The 23,425-nt window shown below is 46.6% G+C and overlaps 2 protein-coding genes and 1 pseudogene across 2 annotated transcripts; all 3 read right to left on the bottom strand.

Moving 5' to 3' along the window:
• Nucleotides 1–575: 575 nt before the first annotated feature.
• Nucleotides 576–8,928, bottom strand: LOC119173832 (glutathione S-transferase). Its single transcript, XM_037424619.2, has 3 exons — nt 8,728–8,928; nt 3,036–3,311; nt 576–1,104 (listed from the first exon to the last, which is right to left on the bottom strand). Exons 2-3 carry the CDS (start codon nt 3,299–3,301, stop codon nt 708–710), a joined length of 663 nt encoding a protein of 220 aa, XP_037280516.2. The 5' UTR covers nt 3,302–3,311; nt 8,728–8,928; the 3' UTR covers nt 576–707.
• Nucleotides 8,929–11,695: 2,767 nt separating this feature from the next.
• On the bottom strand, nt 11,696–12,088 carry LOC119161073 (glutathione S-transferase Mu 1-like). Its single transcript, XM_037413407.2, has one exon. The coding sequence runs from the start codon at nt 12,086–12,088 to the stop codon at nt 11,696–11,698; it is 393 nt and encodes a 130-aa protein (XP_037269304.2).
• A 5,721-nt stretch (nt 12,089–17,809) lies between these two features.
• On the bottom strand, nt 17,810–22,276 carry LOC119173842 (glutathione S-transferase Mu 1-like; annotated as a pseudogene).
• Between the last annotated feature and the right edge of the window lie 1,149 nt (nt 22,277–23,425).

The raw sequence follows: 23,425 nt of genomic DNA, 5'->3' as shown, positions 1-23,425 counted from the left end.
AATGCGTATCTTCCGCATACACTAACTATACGACCTGAGAGGTCAGCGTTAGCTTCCATGTTCTACGGTCATGGTACAGCGCGCTTCGATGGAGATCTTTGCCGACTCGCACAATCAGAAACTCCTTGAGAAAAAAAATAAGAGAGAGGCAATGCTGATGAACGCTCAGGAAAAGTCAACAGAGAGAGATGTGGGAAGCATGAGACACTGTATGGGAGCTTCGCAAGCGTGTTTCACTGTGTAGTTAGGTGTCTCTAACGGTAGCTTGTTATGGGTCCCTGTTCTCTAACGCTGCCTCATTCGCTGTCTCCATGGAGCGTTGTTCATCGCCAAATGACCGTTTTATAAGAGTCGGGGGAGCTGCTGCGGTGCAGTGTGATCTAAGCATGAGACTAGATACCAAAGTACAGAAGGAATATCGGCCACGCCTTCGATCCAACCAATAGCAGGGAACAAGTTTCGGTGGTAAAAGGTCTGTGTAAAAGGCCGTCATCGTGCCCGTCGTTGCGAGTCAGATTTCTGCTATACAGAACAGGCGGATGGCAATTCTTTCGTTTCATGAAACATTTTCCACATTGTGGGTATTGCAGTACCGATATCGCAGTGGATCACTTTATTCAGGTAACGGACCTTTATTATTCCGGAGGCGAGCAGCGGCGCGGTAACTGCGCCTCCAACTGGGCATGCCAGGAGCCAGTGGGGGCGTTTCACTTCTTGAAGCCCCACTTGCGGTGGGGTCCCAGGATGGGATACTTGTGGTACTTGTCCGACGCGAAGTACTCCTTCAGGTTGGGCAGTTCCTCGAACCTCTTCAGGTACGCGACGATGCGCGGGTACCGCTGCACGGCGTCGCCCCTGAACTCGCGGTGAGTGTCGAACCCTTCGTAGAGCAGGAAGTCCACGTACGTCAGCCTGTCTCCCAGGGCCCACTCGCGGTTGGCCAGGTGCTCCTCCCAGGGCTTCAGCACGTTGTCGATGTTGTCGGCGTACGCCTTGATCGTCTCTTCGTAGTTTGGGTTCGGGGCCGTGGCAAAGATAAGCCGCGTGGTCAGATCTCGGGCCTGCTGTTCGAGCACGTCCAGCTCCAGGGTCTCGTCTTCGTTCCTGGGAAACGTAGTGTTTAACAATCAGTCAGCGTTTTGTCTCAACGCCTCCTCCTGCATAACTTTGGAGTGTGCCACAATAATTTTCTTTCGCTCTAATAGAGTAATTGATTCATATGTGGGGCTTAACGTCCCCGAACTACCATATGATTATGAGAGACGTCATATTGTAGGGCTCCGGAAATTTCGACCACCTGGGTTTCTTTAACGTGCACTCAAGTCTGAGCACACGGGCCTACAACATTTCCGCCTCCATCAGAAATGCATCCGGGATTCGATCCCATGACCTGCGGGTCAGCAGCCGAGTGCCTTATCTATTAGACCACTATGGCGGGGCTCTTGTAAAGTAAATATTTCAAAGAACACTAAGAAAAAAGAGTATTGTAAGCTATGAAGACTGCAATGCCCGGGCTGTAGGCAAATTTCAGAAGGGCCATGGTAATTTTCGCAGCGAAATGAGGAAAGTTACGAACAAACTATAAAGAAAGATATCGCGACCGACAATGGCTGATATCAACGTTATACTGTAGTCCGCCATAGGGGTGGTGATAGCGATCCTATAGTGGTATCCCTGGTGATGTTAGGCTGAGTCATCGCCTGGTATCGAGTGATGACTGGTTTATACAATAATCGCATATACACACAGAAAGATGCATTCGGGCAAGCACTGCCGATGACATTACATCATAAAGTTCATGATATTAACAATATCAATCTTTATTCTGGAATGTGTACTTAAAAGGCAACGTTAAATGCCACCGAGATGAGGCAGAAGGAAACGGACGACTGTTCTTTTTTTGCTAGGCCTACATCCTAGCTCGTGAAAAAAAAAACAAGGACGGCAGTGTGGTTAGCAAAAAAAAAAAAACATTCAGGACATCGCAATTCAAATACTTAACTGTAAAGAAACTATAGAAGATCCATGCGAATTTCAAGCAAATGTACACTTTCGTAGTAGACTGCGTTACTAAAGATTTTAAGCACATTTTCGTAGTAGACTATGTTTAAGAATTAACTGAAATCAAGAGCGGGGCAGCTTACGAAATACGGAATAATTATTCGCCCTACTACACACCGAGCCCCAATTTCCAAAACCAGCTAAACGCAGTCCAGAGGCCCAAGAATTGGCGGAACGCGACAGCGTTTCTGCTCCGACTTGGGTGTCGCCTATGCAGTAGCGGCTGCTAGGGTATCCCTCGAGGACAGACACCCTGGTGGCTTAAACTCGTCAGAACCGTTTAATATGGTTTTTGACTGACTGACTACAGCACACATAAGATTATGTTGATGATGTGGTAGCGTTCTTGGATGTCCACCGAGGACACCCTGGTGGCTCAAACTCGCCAGGACCGTTTAATAAAGATCTCGACTGACTAACTACAGTACACATAAGCTTATGTTGATGATGTGGTAGCGTGATCGTACGTGCCAATACATTCAGAACACGAGAAGATGGCGACAACGTGTCGAGCACGAGATGGCTGTACCAGTTCAACGTGGATGTGTGCCACAGTTTCAAATATCTACTCTCCGCTCTCCTTGTTCGCGTCTGACGTAAGCAGCCTAAGAAAATAAGTATGTAATTTTTTGACTCACAGCATTGACGTCTGTTTCTATGATGGTAATCTTTGATTGATTTGTGGGGTTTAACGTCCCAAAACCACCATATGATTATGAGAGACGCCGTAGTGGAGGGCTCCGGAAATTTTGACCACCTGAGGTTCTTTAACGTGCACCCAAATCTGAGCACACGGGCCTCGACATTTCCGCCTCCATCGGAAATGCAGCCGCCGCAGCCGGGATTTGAACCCGCGACCTGCGGGTCAGCAGCCGAGTACCTTAGCCACTAGACCACCGCGGCGGGGCATGGTAATCTTTGGGGATGACATTTAACTAAGAATGACACTGTAACGAAGTCCTCGCCCTACCAACCTGGCGGCTAGGTCGTGCTTCCTTCCCAGGTAACGCAGAATGGCCAAGCTCTGCGTGATCTTGACGTTTCCGTCGATGTAGTATGGCAGATTGGGGAACTTGAGACCCAGCGTGAACTTCTCCTTGAGCCAGTCGGAGCGGTCGAAGTCCGGCGCCGGGCCGAACTTGTACCGCTTGTCTTCGAACTGGACTCCCTTGTAGACGAGCAGGTTGCGAATGAACTGCGCTAGGGCACGGACGTCCCAGTAGCCGACTATGGGAGCCATTGTCGGTGTCCTGTAACGTGAGAGCAAACGCATCCTCAGTCTGAAGAAGACGACTGCTTCATGAGGCTTCGTTTATTTATTTCGTAGGTGGCAGGAGCTTAGTAAGCTAAAACATACAAATAACACAGTATAAGCTAATGTAAGCAGAACTTGATGTGTGCAAAGTTGATAGCTCTTTACCTTTACGTTAAGTTGTGACAAGTATTGGAGCTGGTATAGAAAGTACAATAGGCACATGTGTTTTCTTGTCAATTTTTTTCGCCAAGTTCTTGTGTAACAGTGCCTCCAACAGCGCAACGTAAATATGAACCTTAGTTGAAGCTCTCTGTTATAATAAACAAAGGACCGATTAGCGATCTTATCTTGAAGATCCGATGTTTCGGAGCCGGACCGACTCCATCTGGAATGACGAGTCAGCTCATCCCTGAGTGGCTTCAAAGCGCAGGATGTCAAAGGTGATATATTTTGATTAGTGTCAAGCGTTGTCCTACCTCTCAATCAAAGCGCCCTTTCATCTGTTCTATTGTATAGCTCCCGCTTGGCCCACACAACTGTCGTCTGGACGGACCCACGACGATGGTATCCGCTTAATTTGTGTCGTAGCTCGCGCTATACAGTTTACCACAGTCATTAAGCCTGCGTCCTGCTCTGCGTTCTCATGCTCCAATAAGCACGCATTAAGAACATGGCAGCCAGCAACGGCTTCGTAAACGCATTTCGCATTTTTATGTTTCGCGTTTCAAATGGGTAAGGGTTGTCGAGGCAGGCTGTGTAAATTGTCTAACGGGCCAGTCCGTTTGTTTCGAATAAAGGGGTCATGCGAGATAAACCTCCATTCACGCGCTGCGGCTGTTATGGTGGCATTGTATGTAGTTTTATTGTTAATTGCAATTTTAACGTATATGGTCTACAGACGCTTCCAGTGGGCAGATACGCAGATTTGTTATCATTAACTACATCTTATCTTTATGCACTGCAAGAGTAAAACCGTTCTCAATGGTCCCCAATTACCACTGTCTTGCGCAAGCTTATATATTCTTTCCGTGCCCTCAAGTTTCGAAAGTTTTTCGCTCCACCTAACTTACAGTCGTCCGCAGACGTCCTTGGATGGGGACCCATTGCTGGACACGTTCGGCAATCGGTTGATAAAACATCAGTTCGCGGATTTCGATTGCCTGCCATCAGAGGCGGCACCCATGAAGGGTGCAAAGACCTTTTTTTTTGTCGTTCTTTAAACGCAGATTAGATAAGCACAGGCAGCATAGCTTAAACGCGTATATAAGCACTGGCAACATATATTAAACGTGAGTCATTTGTTACCACACATCTCACGATTTGTGTTTTGTGAGTGGTGCGTGCAGCTATACTACATGAGTATTGTGTTATGCCCACTTTTTGTTAAGTACCGTATTGTACTTGTACTTCGCCACAGCTAGCCAGCATTACTTTGCATATATATATATATATATATATATATATATATGCCCCACCTCCCCAATCAGGCTCCTCCTCTCACCGGGAGAACTCCGGAATCTGCTGTGCGTTCGTGACCATGTTTGGTAACATTTTAGGGCGCCGTGACCATATATGGACCTCGTGTTAGGTTGTGCCACTCCATGTGTTGTGAGAGGTGTTTCCCCCTCCCTCGTGGCCGAGGTGCCGGGGATACCGTATTGGCTGATGATGCGGACAAGGCGCCCAGTGTCAACAACGCGGCGCTATAAAATGCCGAAGACGTTTTGTATCACTCTCACTCTTCTCTCTTTGGATCAGTTGATCACTTCTCCACATGTAAATACATCTCTGTCGTTTGTTCGGGCGCTTCTTTCTCGCTGAATTGTTGGACGATGGATCCTGTGACGGGGCCAGCTACCGAAAACGAGACCGGCAGGACCCGGAGTCCCAACAGCATTTAAACATGGAAGTTTCAGTCAGCGCCAACTGTTGCTGCGTACTATCTAACGCCAAACAGACAAGAAAGAGTGCACTCGCCACAATCACAACAGGTGGCACTGTTTGACACTTCCACGTTTAAATGCACATTAGGGTATAAAATTTGCAAGGGGGGATCACCGCCCCCGCAGCTCAGTGATAGAGCATCGAACGCGTTATTAGAAAGTCGAAGGTTCGGATCCTGCCGGTGGTAAGTTATCTTTTCGTCCACTTTTCTTTCCACCACACGTTTAAACTGCAATTACTTCTAATGACATCCCATATACTTCCCCAGGCATTATCTACCGTTAGTTCTCAATAATACCGAGTCGAACAGACTAAAAGAACACACACACACACACACACACACACACACACGCACGCACACACACACACACACACACACACACACACACACACACACACACACACACAACACACACACACACACACACACACGCACGCACTTATAAATTATTTTGACACTAAAGTCAATTTAGTTATGATGCACCTTTGAAGATCGGCAGTATAGCTTTACGTCAGGCTAAACACTAATTATGGTGTCTTCACACTGCAGTATGGCTATTTGTGATGACATCAGGTACCAAAACTTCCAAAATGGCCGCTTGTGCGTCACCAACAGAGCCTCAACGTGGAACAGCCGGGAAACGTCACGATATCTTGCACGAACGCGTTCATACTGTGTTGAGACGCTAGGGTACTCTGTGTACCGAAACTAGCTCTTAAGAATATACTGTAATTCCTTTTTTCAGGGGGCACCCACGTCTAGCGGTAAATTGTTTTGGATTCTTGAGAGCTTGGCCCTTCATTTGATGCAAAAAAAAAATGAAAATTTGCGTCTCAATATACTTTTTTTTGTAGTCAAACTAGCTCGCTGGCTATTATTTCGTTTTCTACATACTCCCGTTGTTATTTCCCGGCGTGGGCTTTTTCATGACAGCGCCGTCAGCGAGGAAACATGTCGAGAAATTAGAATCCGGTGGTATGGGAGAGTGCTTGGGCGGAGCTGTGAATAAAGTAGTTGGAGGTCGCGGTAGTTGCCAGAATCACAAACAGGCAGCCCTAAAGGCATTTCGCAGTTCACTTGTCCTTGGCGAGTTGGCGTTGTGTGAATAATTGTGGGCTCGGTAATCCGCGTACGCGTACATATGAGATATTTGAACCTCGCATATAAAAAGCGTTTTCTCAACTCCTCCTTTTCGCTTGTTTTTTTTCTTTCTATCCTGTGTTCATAAAGCTGCTCCTCCGCTGTTGGCAGCCGTTCAAGTGACTGCAGTGCGACGGCATTTGCGTAGGCATGTGCACGGTGAGGCAAGAGGGGGGGGGGGTGCAAAGTCAGCCCCACACATGCATGGATATATTAGGAAGAGGGGTACAATGTTAGTACCATACATTGACGTAACCTAGAGGAAGGGGGTGCGCTGCGACTAACCTTTGCCGCCCCCCCCCCCCCCCCCCCTGAAAGGAAACCCTGCGCACGCTTATCCTGCCTCCCCGTACTCAATCAGACATTTCACGACCTTTTATAGTATAGAGTTATGGCTACGCATTTTTTATGATAATGCCGACTGAGGACCCTTTATATTGCATTCAAAGACTGCTTAGTTCTCCCTTTTACCCTCAGAAACCCTGTGACCAATGGAAGGTCGTTGCGAGAAGCACGTCATCGCGCCATTCCGCTTTTTTTTTTTACTTTTGCATCCATTGCGGAGCTTGTTTTCTTTTGAATTCGAGCATTCACGTATTTATATGCATTCTTTCACTTATTTGTGTTCTTTTTAGGGACGGCTTACTACTCTCCCATAGTTGAGTACCAAGTACTCAAAATCGTTTAGCATTTTTTTTTCTAAACATTCGACTTTCAGGCACGTCGCTGCGAGTGCGGTGACATCTGATGTGGTTTTGGGACATTAAACATGACGCCCAAGGGACGGCTTTCAGCTCTCCCATAGTAGAGTACCAAGTACTCTAAATCGTTAAGCACTTTTTCCAAACACGCAATTCGACCAATGAAGGGGGGAGGGAGGGGAAGGAGCGCAGGTAATTTGCACTTTGGAGATAAGCTAGCTAGTTCTTCGATGGCTGCAGAAGTTGCGTCTTTTCCTTTCCCCAACCTCTCTACGTCTCTAGTTGTTGAAAGCGATGTCGGCCCGCCTTCGAAAAGTCGGGCCTCTAAAATAAACTCGATTGATTAACGTCCAGAATCATCCCCATTCAAGTTTTTTTCTGACCTGACAGGTATCTGCCAAACCTTGGAATTTTCCATTACCTGCCTCCGGAAGAGAGAATCGCTTTTTCGATTGTTATTATTGGCTGAACACTATCTGTCCTCTACAAAACTTCTTTTTTATAAAATATGATATTCTTCCAGTTTTCTTTTTGTGCAATTACAGGCTGATGTTATGCTATAAAGAGTTTGTCTAACATGGTACCAATACCACAATAAATCTTGCTAAACTTAGCGTGAACACAAGTGTTCGACTCACCAGGCACAAAGAAGTTTGGACTGTACCCACTCCAAGAACTTTTTATGACAAACAATCATTGTCCTACAGACTACCTTCTTTGTTAAACTTATCAAAGCGCGAAGATTTCGACCCTTCCTCTAAACAAAACTGTCAGATTAAACACTTCGCCCAACTGATACATTATTCTCAATGATACATCTTTCAGAATTTATGCCCATTCTTTCCTTTTTATTATTGCTTTTCATGTTCATGTCACATCATGACCATACATTTCAACTACTTTCTTTTTATCTTAGCACTGTTTTCTTAACCTTTTTGTAATTCTTTTTTGTGATGTTATACCTATATGTTTATTTCATATTAGTTGTACATGATTGACTGCCATTCCTGCTGCTTTGTAAACTTGTGAACGGGGTCAAGACCTCGTCAAGCTCTTGAGCTTTTAGTCCTGTACTCCACCTTATCTAAAGGAATTAAAATGATTGAATGATTGATTGATCTTTAACGCTCCTCGCATATTATGGCGCTGCATTCTCAATGCTACACTTTCTACCTTGCACCAGGACCACGCGATCTAAACGAACTGCTATGTGGCTGAGCACAGTTAGCTTAGATTAATACGAACTTGTGGTTATTGTCAATAAAAGTCGCTTTTACCCTGCCATCTCTGACTATATAAGTACGAAAGCCGAGCTCAGTGCCCAACTAGGTTTTCGAAAATATTCGTTCGTGCACGTTTTAGCTTCATGTGGCGATATTGCGTTAAATTGCGCTTTTGTTTACCTTTTCTCTGTTTCGCGTGAGTGACCCAAGCGAGAAAAGACAGGTAAAGTGTACTTTTCAGCAGAGCCAGTGCAAAACTACGCTCGCTCCAGACTGGCCGCAACTGTGTTGACACTCACCGCGAGCCGGCGAAGAATAGGCGGGGCCACGTGGCGACCCTTTGCGGCGTATCACACACGCTATCGTCTTCAAAAAGAAGAAGCATCGCTGCAGCTCACTCACCGTTCAGATGCCTCGGCACACCCTGGAATTCTCGCAAACGACACCCGCGAATGTATTACCGGCTTGCTTTTTACTCGCGACGATTCCGCACGTATGCTTCGCTGTAGTACGCCCTGCCGTCAACTGATCCACTCGTACGCCGACCGATGCACGGCTGCCCAGACAAGCCAGTCCGGTCTGCACCTTCTCTCTCTCTCTGGCGTCACGTGGTGCCCGCGTACATTCATTCAAAGCGAAAATGTAGCAAAGATTGCAGCGCGGCAACAGAGCGATTATAGCGAAGTGGCAAAGAGAACGTCCAGAAAAGGGACCGGACGCAGGCGGGGTGTGCAGCGTCGGCTTGCCCTCTCCATCACGTCTTTGACGGTGCTTTGACCTCGGCAATGGCAGCCGCCGCCATTGCGAGCGTGAGGGGCGCCACTTGCGAGGTCCCTTTTATGTACGTTTTACACATACCACACCCCCTTTCCGCATAACGGTTATCATTGTGTGTACACACGCGGCGCCGCTGTTTATATCGGTGCGTTTTTCTTTTGTTTTGCTTTTTTCTTCTTCGCACGTGCTATTGCGCGAGAAGAGATTGCGCGCCCGAACCGGATGCTTGACAAGACAAACCCTCAACTTCCGCATTGTAGGGAGTTTTGTTTTCGCCTTTTCTGCCGTTTAAGCACATTGCCGTTTAAGCACATTGCCAAGCACTGCCGTTTAAGCACTTTTCTGCCGTTTAAGCACATTGAGCATCACGTCCCAACCGCTGCTAATACGAGCGTGATATCACTGTGTGATAATATAGGGTAGCGCAGAAGTCCTTTGTCTGCGCTACCATATATTATCATGCTACCATACCAACAAGTCCAAATCGCCACCCTCATCACTGTGCGACCATGAAAGAAAAACAAAAGGATAAAACAGAGCACAGGAACCACACAGATCGAACGTTGCATTCGAATTGAACTGACTCGAAGCTTGTTAAAATAGGTAATCATGTGGGGACGGAGGACACGCCCGGCAGTTTCTATTTGAACTCCTTGGTGTGCCGTTGGAACAGGTTGCACTATACGCATCAGCCTCTTTGTGCACGAGTACATAAGAAAAAAAAAAACTTAATTCACACGCTGCGACACGTGTGAATGAATCGTTTCTTCTTTTGGGTTATCCGTAGAAGCGCAGCGTACTCTATTCGGATGACACGAATATACAGCCTCGACATACATGCTCTGTGTTTCATCACGAGGATCTTGGCGATGTAGGATATTCCTTGTATGTTGATGACAGCACATAGCATCAACAGAGGAGTACAGCGCCTGTTTGGGCTTCACACCTCTTCGTTTTATTGTAATGCTTACAAGATATATTTTTGCATTTCTATGACGAACGCTACCGAGATGGCCGTCAGCTAGCAATTAGCATAACTTCATCTTCTCCACCGTCGATGACTTTGCTCCAAGAGCAGCCTTAACGAAAAGGCATAATAAAAAAAAACCTTTCTTAAAAACGGCAAGCCAATTTATGGTGACATGCTTTGGCCGCAAATAACACACACACACAAAGTTCAAATAACACATAGACAAATAACGCACTTTGTGTGTGTGTGTGTGTGTTATTTGCGGCCAAAGCATGTCATTAAGCAAGAACTAACTAGGCCAGCAATCAGTATTGTTGCAATTTATAACACACTTCCACTATGTACAAAAGTTTCCTGCTCAAATAGACAACACCTCTAAAGCGGTTCTGACATAGCGCGTTCGGCTTTCGGAAACACCTGAATAAAATCGCTTTTCGGCATTGCTTGAAACCATTTCATCACAAATCTAAAGTTTCAGCATCGCTTGAAACCGCCTCGTTGCAGCGAAAGCACGCCGAACATCGCCATTCGGACCAAATAGCTTTGTGTCATCACGACTGTTTACCCTTTTTTTTCAGGGCTCACGTTTCCGTGCATTCTTGTAGGCTTGTTGGCCACGAGAATCGTAAAGGTTTGCCGCTTACTGGGGCATCGAGAGTTGGCTCTCAAACGTATGCGCTACATCTGTATAATGCATGGTTGCGTGTGCCTTACTTCTGCACCTGCAAGCATGGGAAACAGTTAAGGGAGACAAATACATGCGAGCGGCTAAGCGATGCCGTTAACTATAGGCATGCTCGTGACGCAAAGCCCTTCCGAGGGAAGACCTCGCACCTGCATGGTGTGCGATAATTGGTGGTATAACGTAGCACGTTCCTCTCAATGTCAACCACGACTGCTGCCCTGGCGCGGCTCGAAATGCATTGGTGCAGTCACAGAAACGCCCTTTCTTCCTTGACTATACTTACGCAGATTCGTGCCACATCAAATGCACCCTTTTTTTTTCCTCAAGAAAACTGGTTGAACGCTTCCATTGTACGAAATTGTAGTTCCCTCTAGTTCTGAAGACCTCCTGCACTTTACGGTGGAAGTGTATTAGAAAGAAAATGGCCCCGTATTTAGCGTCATCCTCACCGTACACAATTTTACACCGAACTTTGCTTCCTATTTTATAAGCATCGAATAGGTAACTTCGGTATTTTGTATCTTTCATTCGTCGAATGAAAAATAAACAGAGGGAAATAGACGAATGCGGGGGCTTAGTCTTGCTCGTCCAAATTACAAATTCACAGCCACCGTCAGCTACTTCTAAGATTACGGCATAAACAATGATCACAGGAAAGCGTGCTAAGGGTGCTTTTTCTCTTTGCACCTCGTCGACACGATAAAGTCCTATGTCTCCTAAAAGTGGCGCAGATTGAAGGCTGCGTCACCGTTTGCGCCACATGCGCTTCTGTTAGCATTAAGCCACCCAACGTGCACAGTGGAGTCTCTGGTACTGGCAATCGGTCCACCACGTGGTCACCGGGCTTCGGTCTTACGCGAAACGCCCAAGTTTCAGCGCAAGGTGAAATGAAACATTTTAATTCGAGATAAACGTTCTGCAGCAGCGCCCGATGTCTGTCACCTGGAAGACTTCTTGTAGCCCCACGTCCCTTCGTAACTGAGGATAGGCCACGCGGTGTAGCGGTTGGAGGTGAAGTACTCCTGGATGTTGGGCAGGTGCTCGATTTGTTTCATGTACTCCGGGATGTTCGGGTACACTTGCACAACCGATAATTGAAACTCTCGGTGCCAGTCTAGCCCTTCGTAGAGCAGGAAGTCGACGAACGTCAGCCTTTTCCCCATCGTCCACTTCTTGGAAGCTAGGAAGCTCTCCCAGGGTCTGAGGGTCTCGCCCATCGTTTTGGCGAATGACGTAATGCCACCCTCGGCTTTGGGATCCAGTGTAGATGCCTCGATCAGCGCGAGACATTGGTCCCGAGCCTGCTGCTCGATCGCGCCCAGTTCCGCCATCTCCCGGTTCTTCCTAGTTGGCTGTAATGAAAAAACCAAAGTAGCAAGGACAGTTAGCGTAACGCTGTTCAGCAAGAAGGCTTTCGCTAAAGTCATCGTAATAATCGCGATCTTGCTTTATTATTATTTATAAACCGCTTTCAGAGCATTGAATCAGGATTGAGAAAAGACGTGCGGTAATAATTATGTATAGAGAAAGAAAATCAAGGCTATTTTGGTGCTTGAAATCGAAGGGTGAAACAAAAAGATTCGTGGGGTCCTTCACGCATTTGCGCAAGGAGAATCGAAGGGAACAGCCATTTTCTTTCTTTTATTCACCAAAAGCTGTTATGAGATCACAACTCGGGTCACGCGCAGTTGTCCGCCGCCGCCGCCGCCAGTGTCCGTTACCACATAGTGCGAAATCAGAAAAAAAAAAAATATTGGCAGTATATCCACGGAGTGAATGATGGAGAGTGGGGCGACGCATTCGTTCGTCCATTCGTTCTTGCTTCCGTCCGTCCATGCGTCTGTCTCTGTGACCGTCCATGCGTCCATCCGCCCGTCCGTAAATGCGTCTATTCGTGCGTCCGTCCATGCATCCGCGCCTGCGTCCGTTCATGCGTCCATTCATGCATCTGTCTGTGTGTCCGTTCGTCCATCTATTCAACCCTCCAAGTACCACCATCTCGCTTCTTTTCATCATATATTCCCCATATAGAAGAACCGCCATCCAGCGGACATTCCAAGGACTAAACGAGAGGTGGCACACGCACACTTTATTACGGCTTGCGCTTCGGGTATACTTCCCACCTTTAACCACCTCAAGTTCATCGTATATATACTAGTTCACTGTATTCATGGCACTGCGGCCCAATGCTCGCTAAACCTTTCTAAAACCAAGGAGGTTACGCCCAGCGAGTATAACGTAGCAACCTTTTCCTGTCAGATATTGCTCAATGTACATGCCAATGGCTGCTAATGGGAAATGAGAGGCGGAGAATTCGTCTTTTACTTTCTTACGGCTTGCGCTTCGTATCTACTTCCCATTTTTAACCACCTCGAGTTCATTCATGGTATATACAAGTTCATTGTATTCATGGCACTGTGGCTCAACGCTCGCTAAACATTTTTAAAACTCGGAGGTTACACCCAGCGAGTATAACGGTAGCAACCCTTTCTTGTCAGATAGTGCTCAATGTACATGCCAATGACTGCTAATGGGAATCGCAGCGTGCGCGTTAACTAAAAGCCGAATTCTCCTGTCTCTCATTTCCCCTTAGCAGCCATAGGCATGTACATTGAGCACAATTTTTATTGTTCAACAACGCACAAAAGAAATCTCTCACTGGCATCACCTTGGAAGTCAAAATGTTATACTTGTTACATACTACAACGGCTACGAGGGACGAACGGGTGCCGCTATATAAGGAGCTTCGCCCCTAAAAAAAAAAAAACAAAACTTAGCACAAAAGACACAGTGGGGCTCGAAACACGGGTCTGCTGGGTGCCAGCCCAGTATTCTACTCCTGAGCTACGCCGATGCTAAGGACTTTTTGGCAAGCTTGCCTTAGGCATTCTTGATGCCTGGAAATAATCCCGTTAATACGAATTATAAAGCGTTTTAAAATAGCGAAAGAACAACCAGTCGTCGCACAATGCGAAGAGCGCAATAAGTGGGTCGTCCAATACTCCAACCCTTTACAAAAGCTTGTTCTTGTTCAGCTATAAACTGTGGCGCATACCCACTTCAGCCATAATTATTCATCCCACTGCATGAACAATTGGCATGAAATTCCTCGCAAGTGTTTAGCGGATACCATGATTCTGAGAAGAATGACGCAAAATAGCATAGCGAATGCCAACCTACTACCCAAAAATTTTATTATTAATGTCGTTTTATTATTAATGCCATCAAGCATGTGTGCTTGATGGCATTAATAATAAAGCAAGTGTGCTTGATGGCAATACCCAATGAGTATTTTGAAAAGGCTCTGAAAGGCCATTCTTCTAGCTTTCGCTGTGACTGTGCTGCGCCTTCAGCGCAGGCCTGGTGCTTTTTTTTTTTTTACAATTGGTGCATTGATCTTCCTGTGACCTCCTCTGTAAGCTTTCGGCATAAATAACTTGGCTTTTCATGGCATTGCTTGTGCACGTCACCTCGCATTGCATGGCTTCCGTGACTGGCCCACCTTCGACCAATCAACGGTGTATTGTGATGACAGCAGAAAGGGACTTCATGATTGCGTGACGTCATAGTGGCTCCAAAATGACGTCTCATATTTTGGTGATCTATGATGCCACGATGATCACGTGATGATGACTTTTTTGCATCATTCGTGCTGACGACGGCGATGCCGACGGTCAATTTTCGCGTTTGATGAGGCATTTAAGGCTCTCGCCTTTTCAAACGATAAAAGGAGACGTCGAAAGCTACTCACTGTGTGATATTTTATCACCTTGCTATCTACAATATGACTTGAGCTACTTAAGAGATTGTGGCCCCACATTTGTGAGGTGAACTAACAGATGAGTGGCAAACTAAAGCTGAGAGATTTGCAGAGATAGCGTATTGAGGGTTAAAAACACAGAAATAGATGCTTTAAATCCATTGGGATCACATTTTTGCTTATTTACCGTAACCTGCGGTAGCGGAATGTACAATGGAATGTGAACACTGGAATGTAAAATGTTTTAATGGCGGCACCGGTGGTACTATGGGAAGTGACGTACTCGCAGGCCGTTAAAGAGATTTGAACAGCTACTGTAGAGTCTTCGTCTCTATAGTGAGCACAGTAAGATGATGTATGCTGTCGTATAGAGACTGACACGTCGCTGCCGCAGCCTATTCATTGGCGTGCACGTATCAAGCGTTCTGTTATACAACGTCCATACATACAGGTGGATATTGTCAACAATAACCCTGGGCTTTAGAAATATACACATATAGTCCAAATGCTAGTTCAAACGTTGAAACGTTTTTAGCGGACTTGCATTGACATTGTTGTTTAGTCCATACAGTGACCTCTTTTTTTTTTTTTTTTCATTGTCGCAATGTTGTCGCATACAAGCATGTAGAAGCATTTCCGTAGCATACAGAAGCTTAAAAGTATGTTGGATGTTAGAGAAATACATTCGGTAGCACACAAAGACGAGGAAATTGTGTGAGATATGCCTCGTTACGTTCCCACCTAGTCTCAGTGGTTTTCTCGTCGAGTTGCCGCTCATGGAACATGGTCTGTGGTGGTATAATTGTCAACACGGGTGTCTGTCGACAGGGGGATGCGAAAATTACGCTCGACACCCCCTCCCCTCTCCTTCCCACCCACACCAGAGCGACACCATGTGAGATGCAAGAGGATTTGTTGGATTGGTGCGCCTGTCGTATACGCGTTTCGCCACGCCAGTCGATTATAGGCGCTGCGCTGGCACGGCCGTGCGTAGCGAGTAACGCCGACGAGGAAAGGACGGATACTTAGAAAGATATAGCTTAACAAAACTTGCGATTGGGTGAGATGAAGCATAGATCATGGGAAATTTTGAGAGCAAAAAACAAGACATTCACAGGAACGGTGTTTTCGTTCGCCTTCCGTCACGCATAAGAAGCACAAGTATTTTGGGTTGAGAGATGGTCGCTAATATTTCTGTTTCCGCAGTTACTATCGTTGTTTTTTCTTGTTCCATCTGTATATTGTTTTTTTCTTCATTTCTCGTTGTTCAGTCTTGCAGTGCTGGCGGACCACACACCGAGTGACCGCTCCGGCCGTACGGTGTGTTGCCAAGCGAAGCGGCCCATGCGAGCCATTGATGATAGATGAAGGAAACCCTATTTTTTATTAATAGCTCAGGGAATCTATAAAAACGATACGGCTTGCCGTTTGAGGTGCCATGCATGGCGACATCGGATGATTCATGATCCAGCCTATGTTAAATCATGAAATAAAAAAGCAATCTTTAATATCTTCGCGTACGTATTCCATGTAGATCGTTCGTGTATAAACTTAAAAGAACCATTTCGCATACCCGGGCTAAATGAAGCTCACCGCAACTGCGGATATAACTTCTCTTCTATACCAGGGCTTTTTCACGAAGCGAGAAATGCGTGGTGGGTTAACTGCTTGCTTGCAGCTTGTTCTCTTAATCAAAGTGAACGCAATACAGTGGCCGTACACTTTACATGGAAGGTGGAATTTTTTACCTACGGTGCGCAACTATATCATCTGTTTGGGTATTATAGTATAGCTAGTAAATTGAAAAGTAAGATAAATGGTGCTCGTAGAAGCTCACTGTATACGCCTCCGCTCCCCGCTCTTTTTTCTTTATCTACTGGTTGCTTGATATTGTGCTTTGAGAGAAAAACAAGCACGTTTCTTTTCAAGTGTTGTAAAAAATAATTCTTTTGAATCTTGATGCCAAATCGGGCACGAAATGGCAGAGCGATGCATATACCCTGATGGTTAAATTTGTCCATGTTTCAATTCTACGCCATGGTCACAAATCCTTTTTGCAAGAAAGTTTGCGTACAACGGAATGAAGCAAGTTTCAATTTAATATAACTTCATATTATGTTGTTTTACACTCGAAAAAGAAGCGTCGCGAATCTCAAGAACGTGATCCATCCGAAGCAGATCCGAAGCCTGTACTTAGCATCATTCCCATGCGGGTACAAACACCGCTGAAGGAGCCCGCGTAGACACTAGCGCCAGATTCCACTCTAGGTATTATTGTATGAAACTATATGGGCGCTGCAGTCAGACTGGAAAACTCGACTGAACGGTGCACGCAGTGACGTCACAATCAAACGCGTTTTGCTGACTGTGCATGGAGTGAGTCGGATGATTTTTTGTGTTATGATTTATTGCTTGATAGGTCCACTTCTATTGAATTATATTTTAACCAGCTAAAATGGGCCAGAAGTTCCAGTGAGAAAGTTGCCAGCTGGTCGAAATTTCCGTATCCCTGCACTATGGCGTCTCTCATAACTGTATGGTGGTCTTGGGACGTTAAACCCCACATATCAATGTTCAATCAGCGAGAACGTTATTCATTGGTTTGCGAAACATCCGATTAGACAGCTTAGATCTTTCTAGCTGTAAATTTTTGTGTTTTTCTGCTATCTACAAATTCCAGCTGAATAAAAAAAATACCATGGGGGTGAAGGTTCAAACTCCGGCTACCCCTTACGATTTCAATTTTGTATCTGTATATATGCACATACTGTCACACACAAAGGCACACACAAACAGAGTGGCGTCCAAAACACTAGAAACCACGGGAGCACGTGGCCAGCACTTGCGTCGATAGATGAATGGGTGCTAATAGCGTCTTCTTTATCACGGTGCGATGACATATGGAAGACTAGGTGCGGAGAAAAAAGTAGTGACAGTTCGCAGCTGACAAACGAAAGTAATTCTTACAGTGCTCAATAGCTTTGTCGTGAAACCTCGCCGGAGTACTTCATGGCGAAAGTTTTAACACTTCCGTCCGACCATGGCAAGCCACCATCAGGTACTGCTGGGTTATTACAGCTTAAACAACAATAATATAAAAGTGTTATAAGGGTTTTTTTCTCTTTGCACCTAACCGACGTTCTAAAGTATTATGTATTCAAAGAATGACGCGTCTTGAAGGCTGAGGTATCGTTTCGGAGCCACTTAACGCGTGCAGTGGTGTGTACTGTACTAGCAATCGATCCGCAACGTAGTTACCGGGCTTCGGTCTTACGCGAAAGGGTCAACGTACTGTACAGGATGAAACGAGACACTTTATTTCGATAAGCGTACTGCAGCAGCGCCCGATGTCTGTCACCCGGAAGACTTCTTGAAGCCCCACGTCCTGGGGTAACCGAGGATGGGCCACTTGGCGTAGCGGTCGGAGGCGAAGTACTCCTGGATGTTCGGCAGATGCTCGAACCGTTTCATGTACTCCGGGATGTTCGGGTACCCTTGCACAACCGACGGTTGAAACTCTCGGTGCCAGTCAAGCCCCTCGTAGAGCAGGAAATCAACGTACGTGAGCCTCTCCCCCATCGTCAACTTCCTGGAAGCTAGGAAGCCCTCCCAGGGTCTCGCCCATCGTTTTGGCGTACGACTCAATGCCACCCTCGGCTTTGGTATCCGGTGTAGACGCCTTGATCAGCGCGAGACATAGGTCCCGAGCCTGCTGCTCGATCACGTCCAGTTCCGCCATCTCCCGGTTGTTCCTAGTTGGTTGTAATGAGGAAAGAAGAGCAGCGAGGACACTTTGCGTAAGGCTGTTCAGTAAGGAGATTTTCACTGAACTCATCACTATCATCATAATAATTGTATTGATGCTTTTACATCATTTAAAAACCGTAAACAGGGCAGGCGCGTAGCCAGAATTTTTTTCGGGGGGGGGGCGGGGGGGGCGGCACCCTTTAAAAATGGTCATTTTTCACTCTGGTGAAATGAATTTCTGGGGAGGGGGGGCCCCGTGTCCGGTGTGCCGCCCCCTGGCTACGCCTGTGGTTCAGGGTGTTGCGTAAGGTGGGAAGAGGACCTAGTCTGAATACTTAGGTCACAATTCTACATAGAGAAAGAAACAAATCAACGACACCTTTTTATAGGTGCTTGCAGTCGATGGACGAAGCACAAGACTCACATGGCCTCGTATTCATTCGCCTAAAACGACTACAAAATGACTATCGTCATCGTTTTCTTCTGAATCGGTGTACTGATCGTCCCGCTACCCTCTATAATGCTCCAGGGTAGGAGTCATTGCAAGCTATCTGCACCTAACCTTGTTTTGCACTGCCTCCGCAACCGGCCCACCCCTGACTAATCGCGGATGTCATGCGACGACGTCATAAGGTGACGTCACAAATTTCGGGGACCTGTGACACCGTAGTGACGCAATAACGTCATGGTTTCTTTTCATCACTCGCGCTGACGCCACTGCCTCGATTGATTGATTGATTGATATGTGGGGTTTAACGTCCCAAAACCACTTCATGATTATGAGAGACGCCGTAGTGGAGGGCTCCGGAAATTTCGACCACCTGGGGTTCTTTAACGTGCACCCAAATCTGAGCACACGGGCCTACAACATTTCCGCCTCCATCGGAAATGCAGCCGCCGCAGCTGGGATTCGAACCCGCTCCATGCGGGTCAGCAGCCGAGTACCTTAGCCACTAGACCACCGCGGCGGGGCGACGCCACTGCCTCGGGACGCCGATGGTCTGTTTACGCTTTTGATGAGGCACCTCAGGCTTTCGCCTTTAAAAACTCGAAGACGGCGAAGTCTGAAAACTATATGTGATCACAATGCTATCGACAACGGATCGTGTGCTATTTACGAGAGTGCACAGCCGTCAGCAAGCTTCACTCGGACGTTCCGCAGCATGTCCTGAAATGGCTGCATTGACACCATCACCGCGTAGCTCCGGGTTCTGTTGCCGAGATATTAGCCATGCAATATGACGTACTATCCAAGCATACCAACGGCATTATATCGCCGACAGCGCCCTGCGCTTCGTGGCTCGCATTAGTCCGAGCAGTCCAGATCACGCTACGGAGCGAGTTAAGCTTGTTGACGACTGTACGCCAAAACATTTGTGAAATGCAATAACAGAAAAATACCAGTGGCAAAAAAAGCTTAGTGACAACACGATATTGTGGACTAAGAATTGGAAACGTAGCTGCAGTTGCTGTAATTTCTCGGAATCACTTTTATTTAACACAACCTCTGGCGCAGTGGACGTTGAGCAAAGAAATGCAGAATATTTTCTTGTAGGAATTATTGGTAGTATTAAAGGTGACGAACTCTCAGGCTATTATAATTAAAGAGTAACAAAAGAATGTTCTTCTAATGAGCACGTTTTCTACATACTTAAGTAGAAAGTATCGCACCGCTGCGGCAGCCTAACTGGTGGCTTGCAGGTCTTGCATGTTGTGTTATAGAGCAACTATAACGCTCTGGCAAATATAGTTGATGGTAACTGCACTGATGTTCCGTGCAGAAAATTTTCCCTTTTCCGGGGAATTTTTGCCTGCAATTTTGAGTCAAAACGAAAAAGGGAATCTTTATGATATTGCAAGAAGTTTCAAGTTGAGGTGACCTGTGACGACCAATAATTAGCGGCCAGAGTACGCCTTCATCTGCTGTAATCGGTTCTGGCGCATGCTCCACACAAGCATATCCTTTCGGAATTCTTTGGTATTTACGCGGATCGATTTATATCGATCCGCGTAAATATCATCGCGGATAGATTTATATCGATCCGATTTATATCGATCCGCGTTCACTATTGTGTTAGACTTGAAGTCCACAATGTGCAGTGTACTAACAGTATATGAATTAATAAAACCATGCTTTTGTTGTGCGGCAGAAAAGGGACTAGTCTTAATTTCAAATGTCGCCAGTACTTCAGACTCGTGTAATTATAGTATGTGTGTGCGTGGATGGGGGCGGAACATCACTGGGTAACCGTGGACTTTAGGAACAAAGACGGTACAAATGCCAGCCCGAATATGACTCACTTCCATTCAGTTCCGAAAGAACCAGAGAGAAGCGCGTGGACGGTATTCCGACGGAACTAAAAGAAGTTTGTGAAGTAGCCGCGCGAAGCACCAAATGCGGGGCTGAATTATCGATCTCTCAAGCGTCTGAAACAAAGCTTAATTTTTTAAAGGCTCCGTATAGTGGAAAACATTGTATGCAGTTTCAACCACAAGCGCACACGTGTGTTTGGCCTTCTCTTCCCGAAACACAGTGACCGTCGTGAACGGCGGCTTTTTGCTCATCATTAGAATTATTCGCAGACAGTGAGCCACTTTGACAATCCGAATCACACGCTTTGTAAAAAAAAATATACAGCTGGCAAACTGGTCCAGTTTTATCTATGAGTACGGCAGTGTAAAAATATACACAGAACATCGGTATTCAAATATCTTGTCGAAACGGGAAGACGGCCACATGTAGCATGTACCTGGCAGCCAAGTCGTGCTTCCTTCCCAGGTAGCGGAGGATGGCCAAGCTCTGGGTCAGCCTGACGTCTTCGTCGATGTAGTACGGAAGGTTCGGAAACGTCAGGCCCAATGTGAATTTGTCTTTCAGCCAGGCAGATACACCGTAGTCGGGTGGCGGGTCGTACTCGTACCGTTTGTCCTCGAACTCCACTCCTTTGTAGACGAGCAAGTTGCGGGTTGGTTGACCCAGGGACCTGATATTCCAGTAGCCGAGTACGGGAGCCATCACCTGGAGCCAAAAGAAGCCACAGATGGCGTTGCGCACCTTGTGTGTTGAAAAAAAAAAAAGAGAAATTGTTGGATTGGTAGGTAGAAGGGCACTTTATAAGAGTCCACTCCGCATTCAAATTCGTTTCGGAAGCGAATAAGGTTTAGTGAGAGGTCTAATATATAGGGTCTTCGCACAGACGTCAATGGAACAGCCACATGTCGTTTTATACGTCATAGAAGGATTCTGGCTGATGGCGCCACGGAGACATAAACGGGTGAGGAGAAACGAAGCGGAGGCAGCGCTCTGCCATTTATTCCACCCCACCGCTTCCCACCTTCTCGCGGCAGGGTTGGCGCATGCGCAGTGGGGGAGCGGATGGTCTCCTGAGACCTAAGCTGCCCCGTAAATAAGCTGCTTCGCATCTAAAAATAAGGTATGCGTTCTATCGTTTCGTCAGTGTTGCCAGAGCCCCATCAGGTGTCGTCGTGACATTCCTATGCGAAATGAGTACGCTTTTGTGAAAGTCACTTCCAATCACGTGCGGCACAGTAACGTTGCGCTACGCCTGGTGAGGTCCCCTGGAATTCTAAGTGAAGTTTGGTGGAGATTGCGCCGGGTGAACCTAAATGAAATTCTTAAACACGCAGCGTATGGTCCGCGAGTCCTTTCCCGTTTGTCACTGAAAAAGGCGGATGCCTCGTCCTGAGTTCTACTTACACCCACTGCGGTGGTCTGGAGTTCTAATGCCAGAATCCTGATTCGAAGGTCGCGGGATCGAATCCCTGCCCCGGCAGTCGCATATTTATTGAAATAAAATGCTGGAAGGCCCGTGTATATTGGTTTAAGCGGATTTTAAAAATACCAGATGATCAACAACTCCGGGGCCTTCTGCTACGGCGTCCCTCGTAATAGTATATGGCTTTGGGACGCAAAACTCGGGCGATTATTAAATGAAGTGATATATACATACCTCAGTATGGTGTACTGTTCTTCCCCTTTCGCAGGGATCTCTCTGTTAAGAACTGTGCTTCACGAAAAGGGCCTGATCCTCTTTTATACTTATGTGCACGTGCGAGCGCAATCACTCACCTATCGTCTCTCTCTCTCTCTCTTTCTCTCAGATTTCAAGCCAATGCACACGCAGTCACCCTAATAGCTGTCATTTCAACACCTCAGCTGTTACAGTCTGTGCCAACAAAGCATCTTTTTTTATGTCCTTGCTAAGTTTATGCCTTATCTCTCGAAAGACGAAGCGAAATAGCACGCCGTTCCGCTTGGTAGGCGCAAGAAGTGCTTCGGTCATCAAGGCTTCACAACGTTTAACCGCCAAGCTTTGATGGCGGTAAAGTGAATGACACCTCAGTTATGCATGCATATACCCGTGCCTATAGGTAAGTGGCAGTTTCCGCCTTGAAGATAACAAGACTGCTGACGCCAACGACATACCGTATAGAAGATTTTAGGGGCAAAGCTCCTTACAGCGGCACCCGTTCATCTCTCGTCGTAGTACGTAACATATCTTACGCTTTGACCTGCAAGCTGGTGAGGGTGGAAGATTTCTCCTGTGCGTTTTTGAACAATAAAAGATTGACAGCGTGCGCGTTAACTAAAAGCCGAATTCCCCTGTCTCTCATTCCGCCTTAGCAGCCATTGGCATGTACATTGAGCACTATCTGACAAGAAAGGGTTGCTACGTTATACTCGCTGGGCGTAACCTTCTTGGTTTTAGAAATGTTTAGCGGGCGTTGGGCCGCAGCGCCATGAATACAGTGAACTAGTATATACTGTCACGTGCTACAAAAGGTCTTCAACTAGGAAGAACTGAGCCGGCAGGGAGACGCACCGAAACCTGGCAAGATGGCTGCTTCAATAATAAACAACTGGCCAGAGCACGCGCTGCCCCAGAACATCGTCTTCCATTCTCGCGGGCAGCCATCGCTTGCGCTCGCCGTAACTAGCGGCCAAGTGGCATTATTCCCCCTCTGAGAAAAAAAAATGCATCACTCTGATGCTCGGAAAGTACAAAGGCAAAGTCGGGGCGAACCAACAAAAAATACGCACATACACAAAAACAGCGATATGGTTCATGCGCAGTCGCACTACCGCGTGAAGTACGGCTTCAGGCGCACCACGTGGACGATCTCTGAGGAGTGCCTTCGC

Source organism: Rhipicephalus microplus, chromosome 3 (genome assembly GCF_043290135.1).
Source record: "Rhipicephalus microplus isolate Deutch F79 chromosome 3, USDA_Rmic, whole genome shotgun sequence".
NCBI classification, from domain to species: Eukaryota; Metazoa; Arthropoda; class Arachnida; order Ixodida; family Ixodidae; genus Rhipicephalus; species Rhipicephalus microplus.
This window is presented reverse-complemented; position numbering and strand designations above follow the sequence as displayed.

What these genes read in the sequence shown, in the direction of transcription:
- LOC119161073 (XM_037413407.2), bottom strand. Translation starts at nt 12,088, where the DNA reads ATGGCGGAACTGGGCGCGATCGAGCAGCAGGCTCGGGACCAATGTCTC.
- LOC119173832 (XM_037424619.2), bottom strand. Translation starts at nt 3,301, where the DNA reads ATGGCTCCCATAGTCGGCTACTGGGACGTCCGTGCCCTAGCGCAGTTC. An exon ending in AAGCACGACCTAGCCGCCAG is followed by an intron (nt 1,105 to 3,035) that starts GTTGGTAGGGCG and finishes TACGTTTCCCAG; the next exon opens with GAACGAAGACGAGACCCTGG.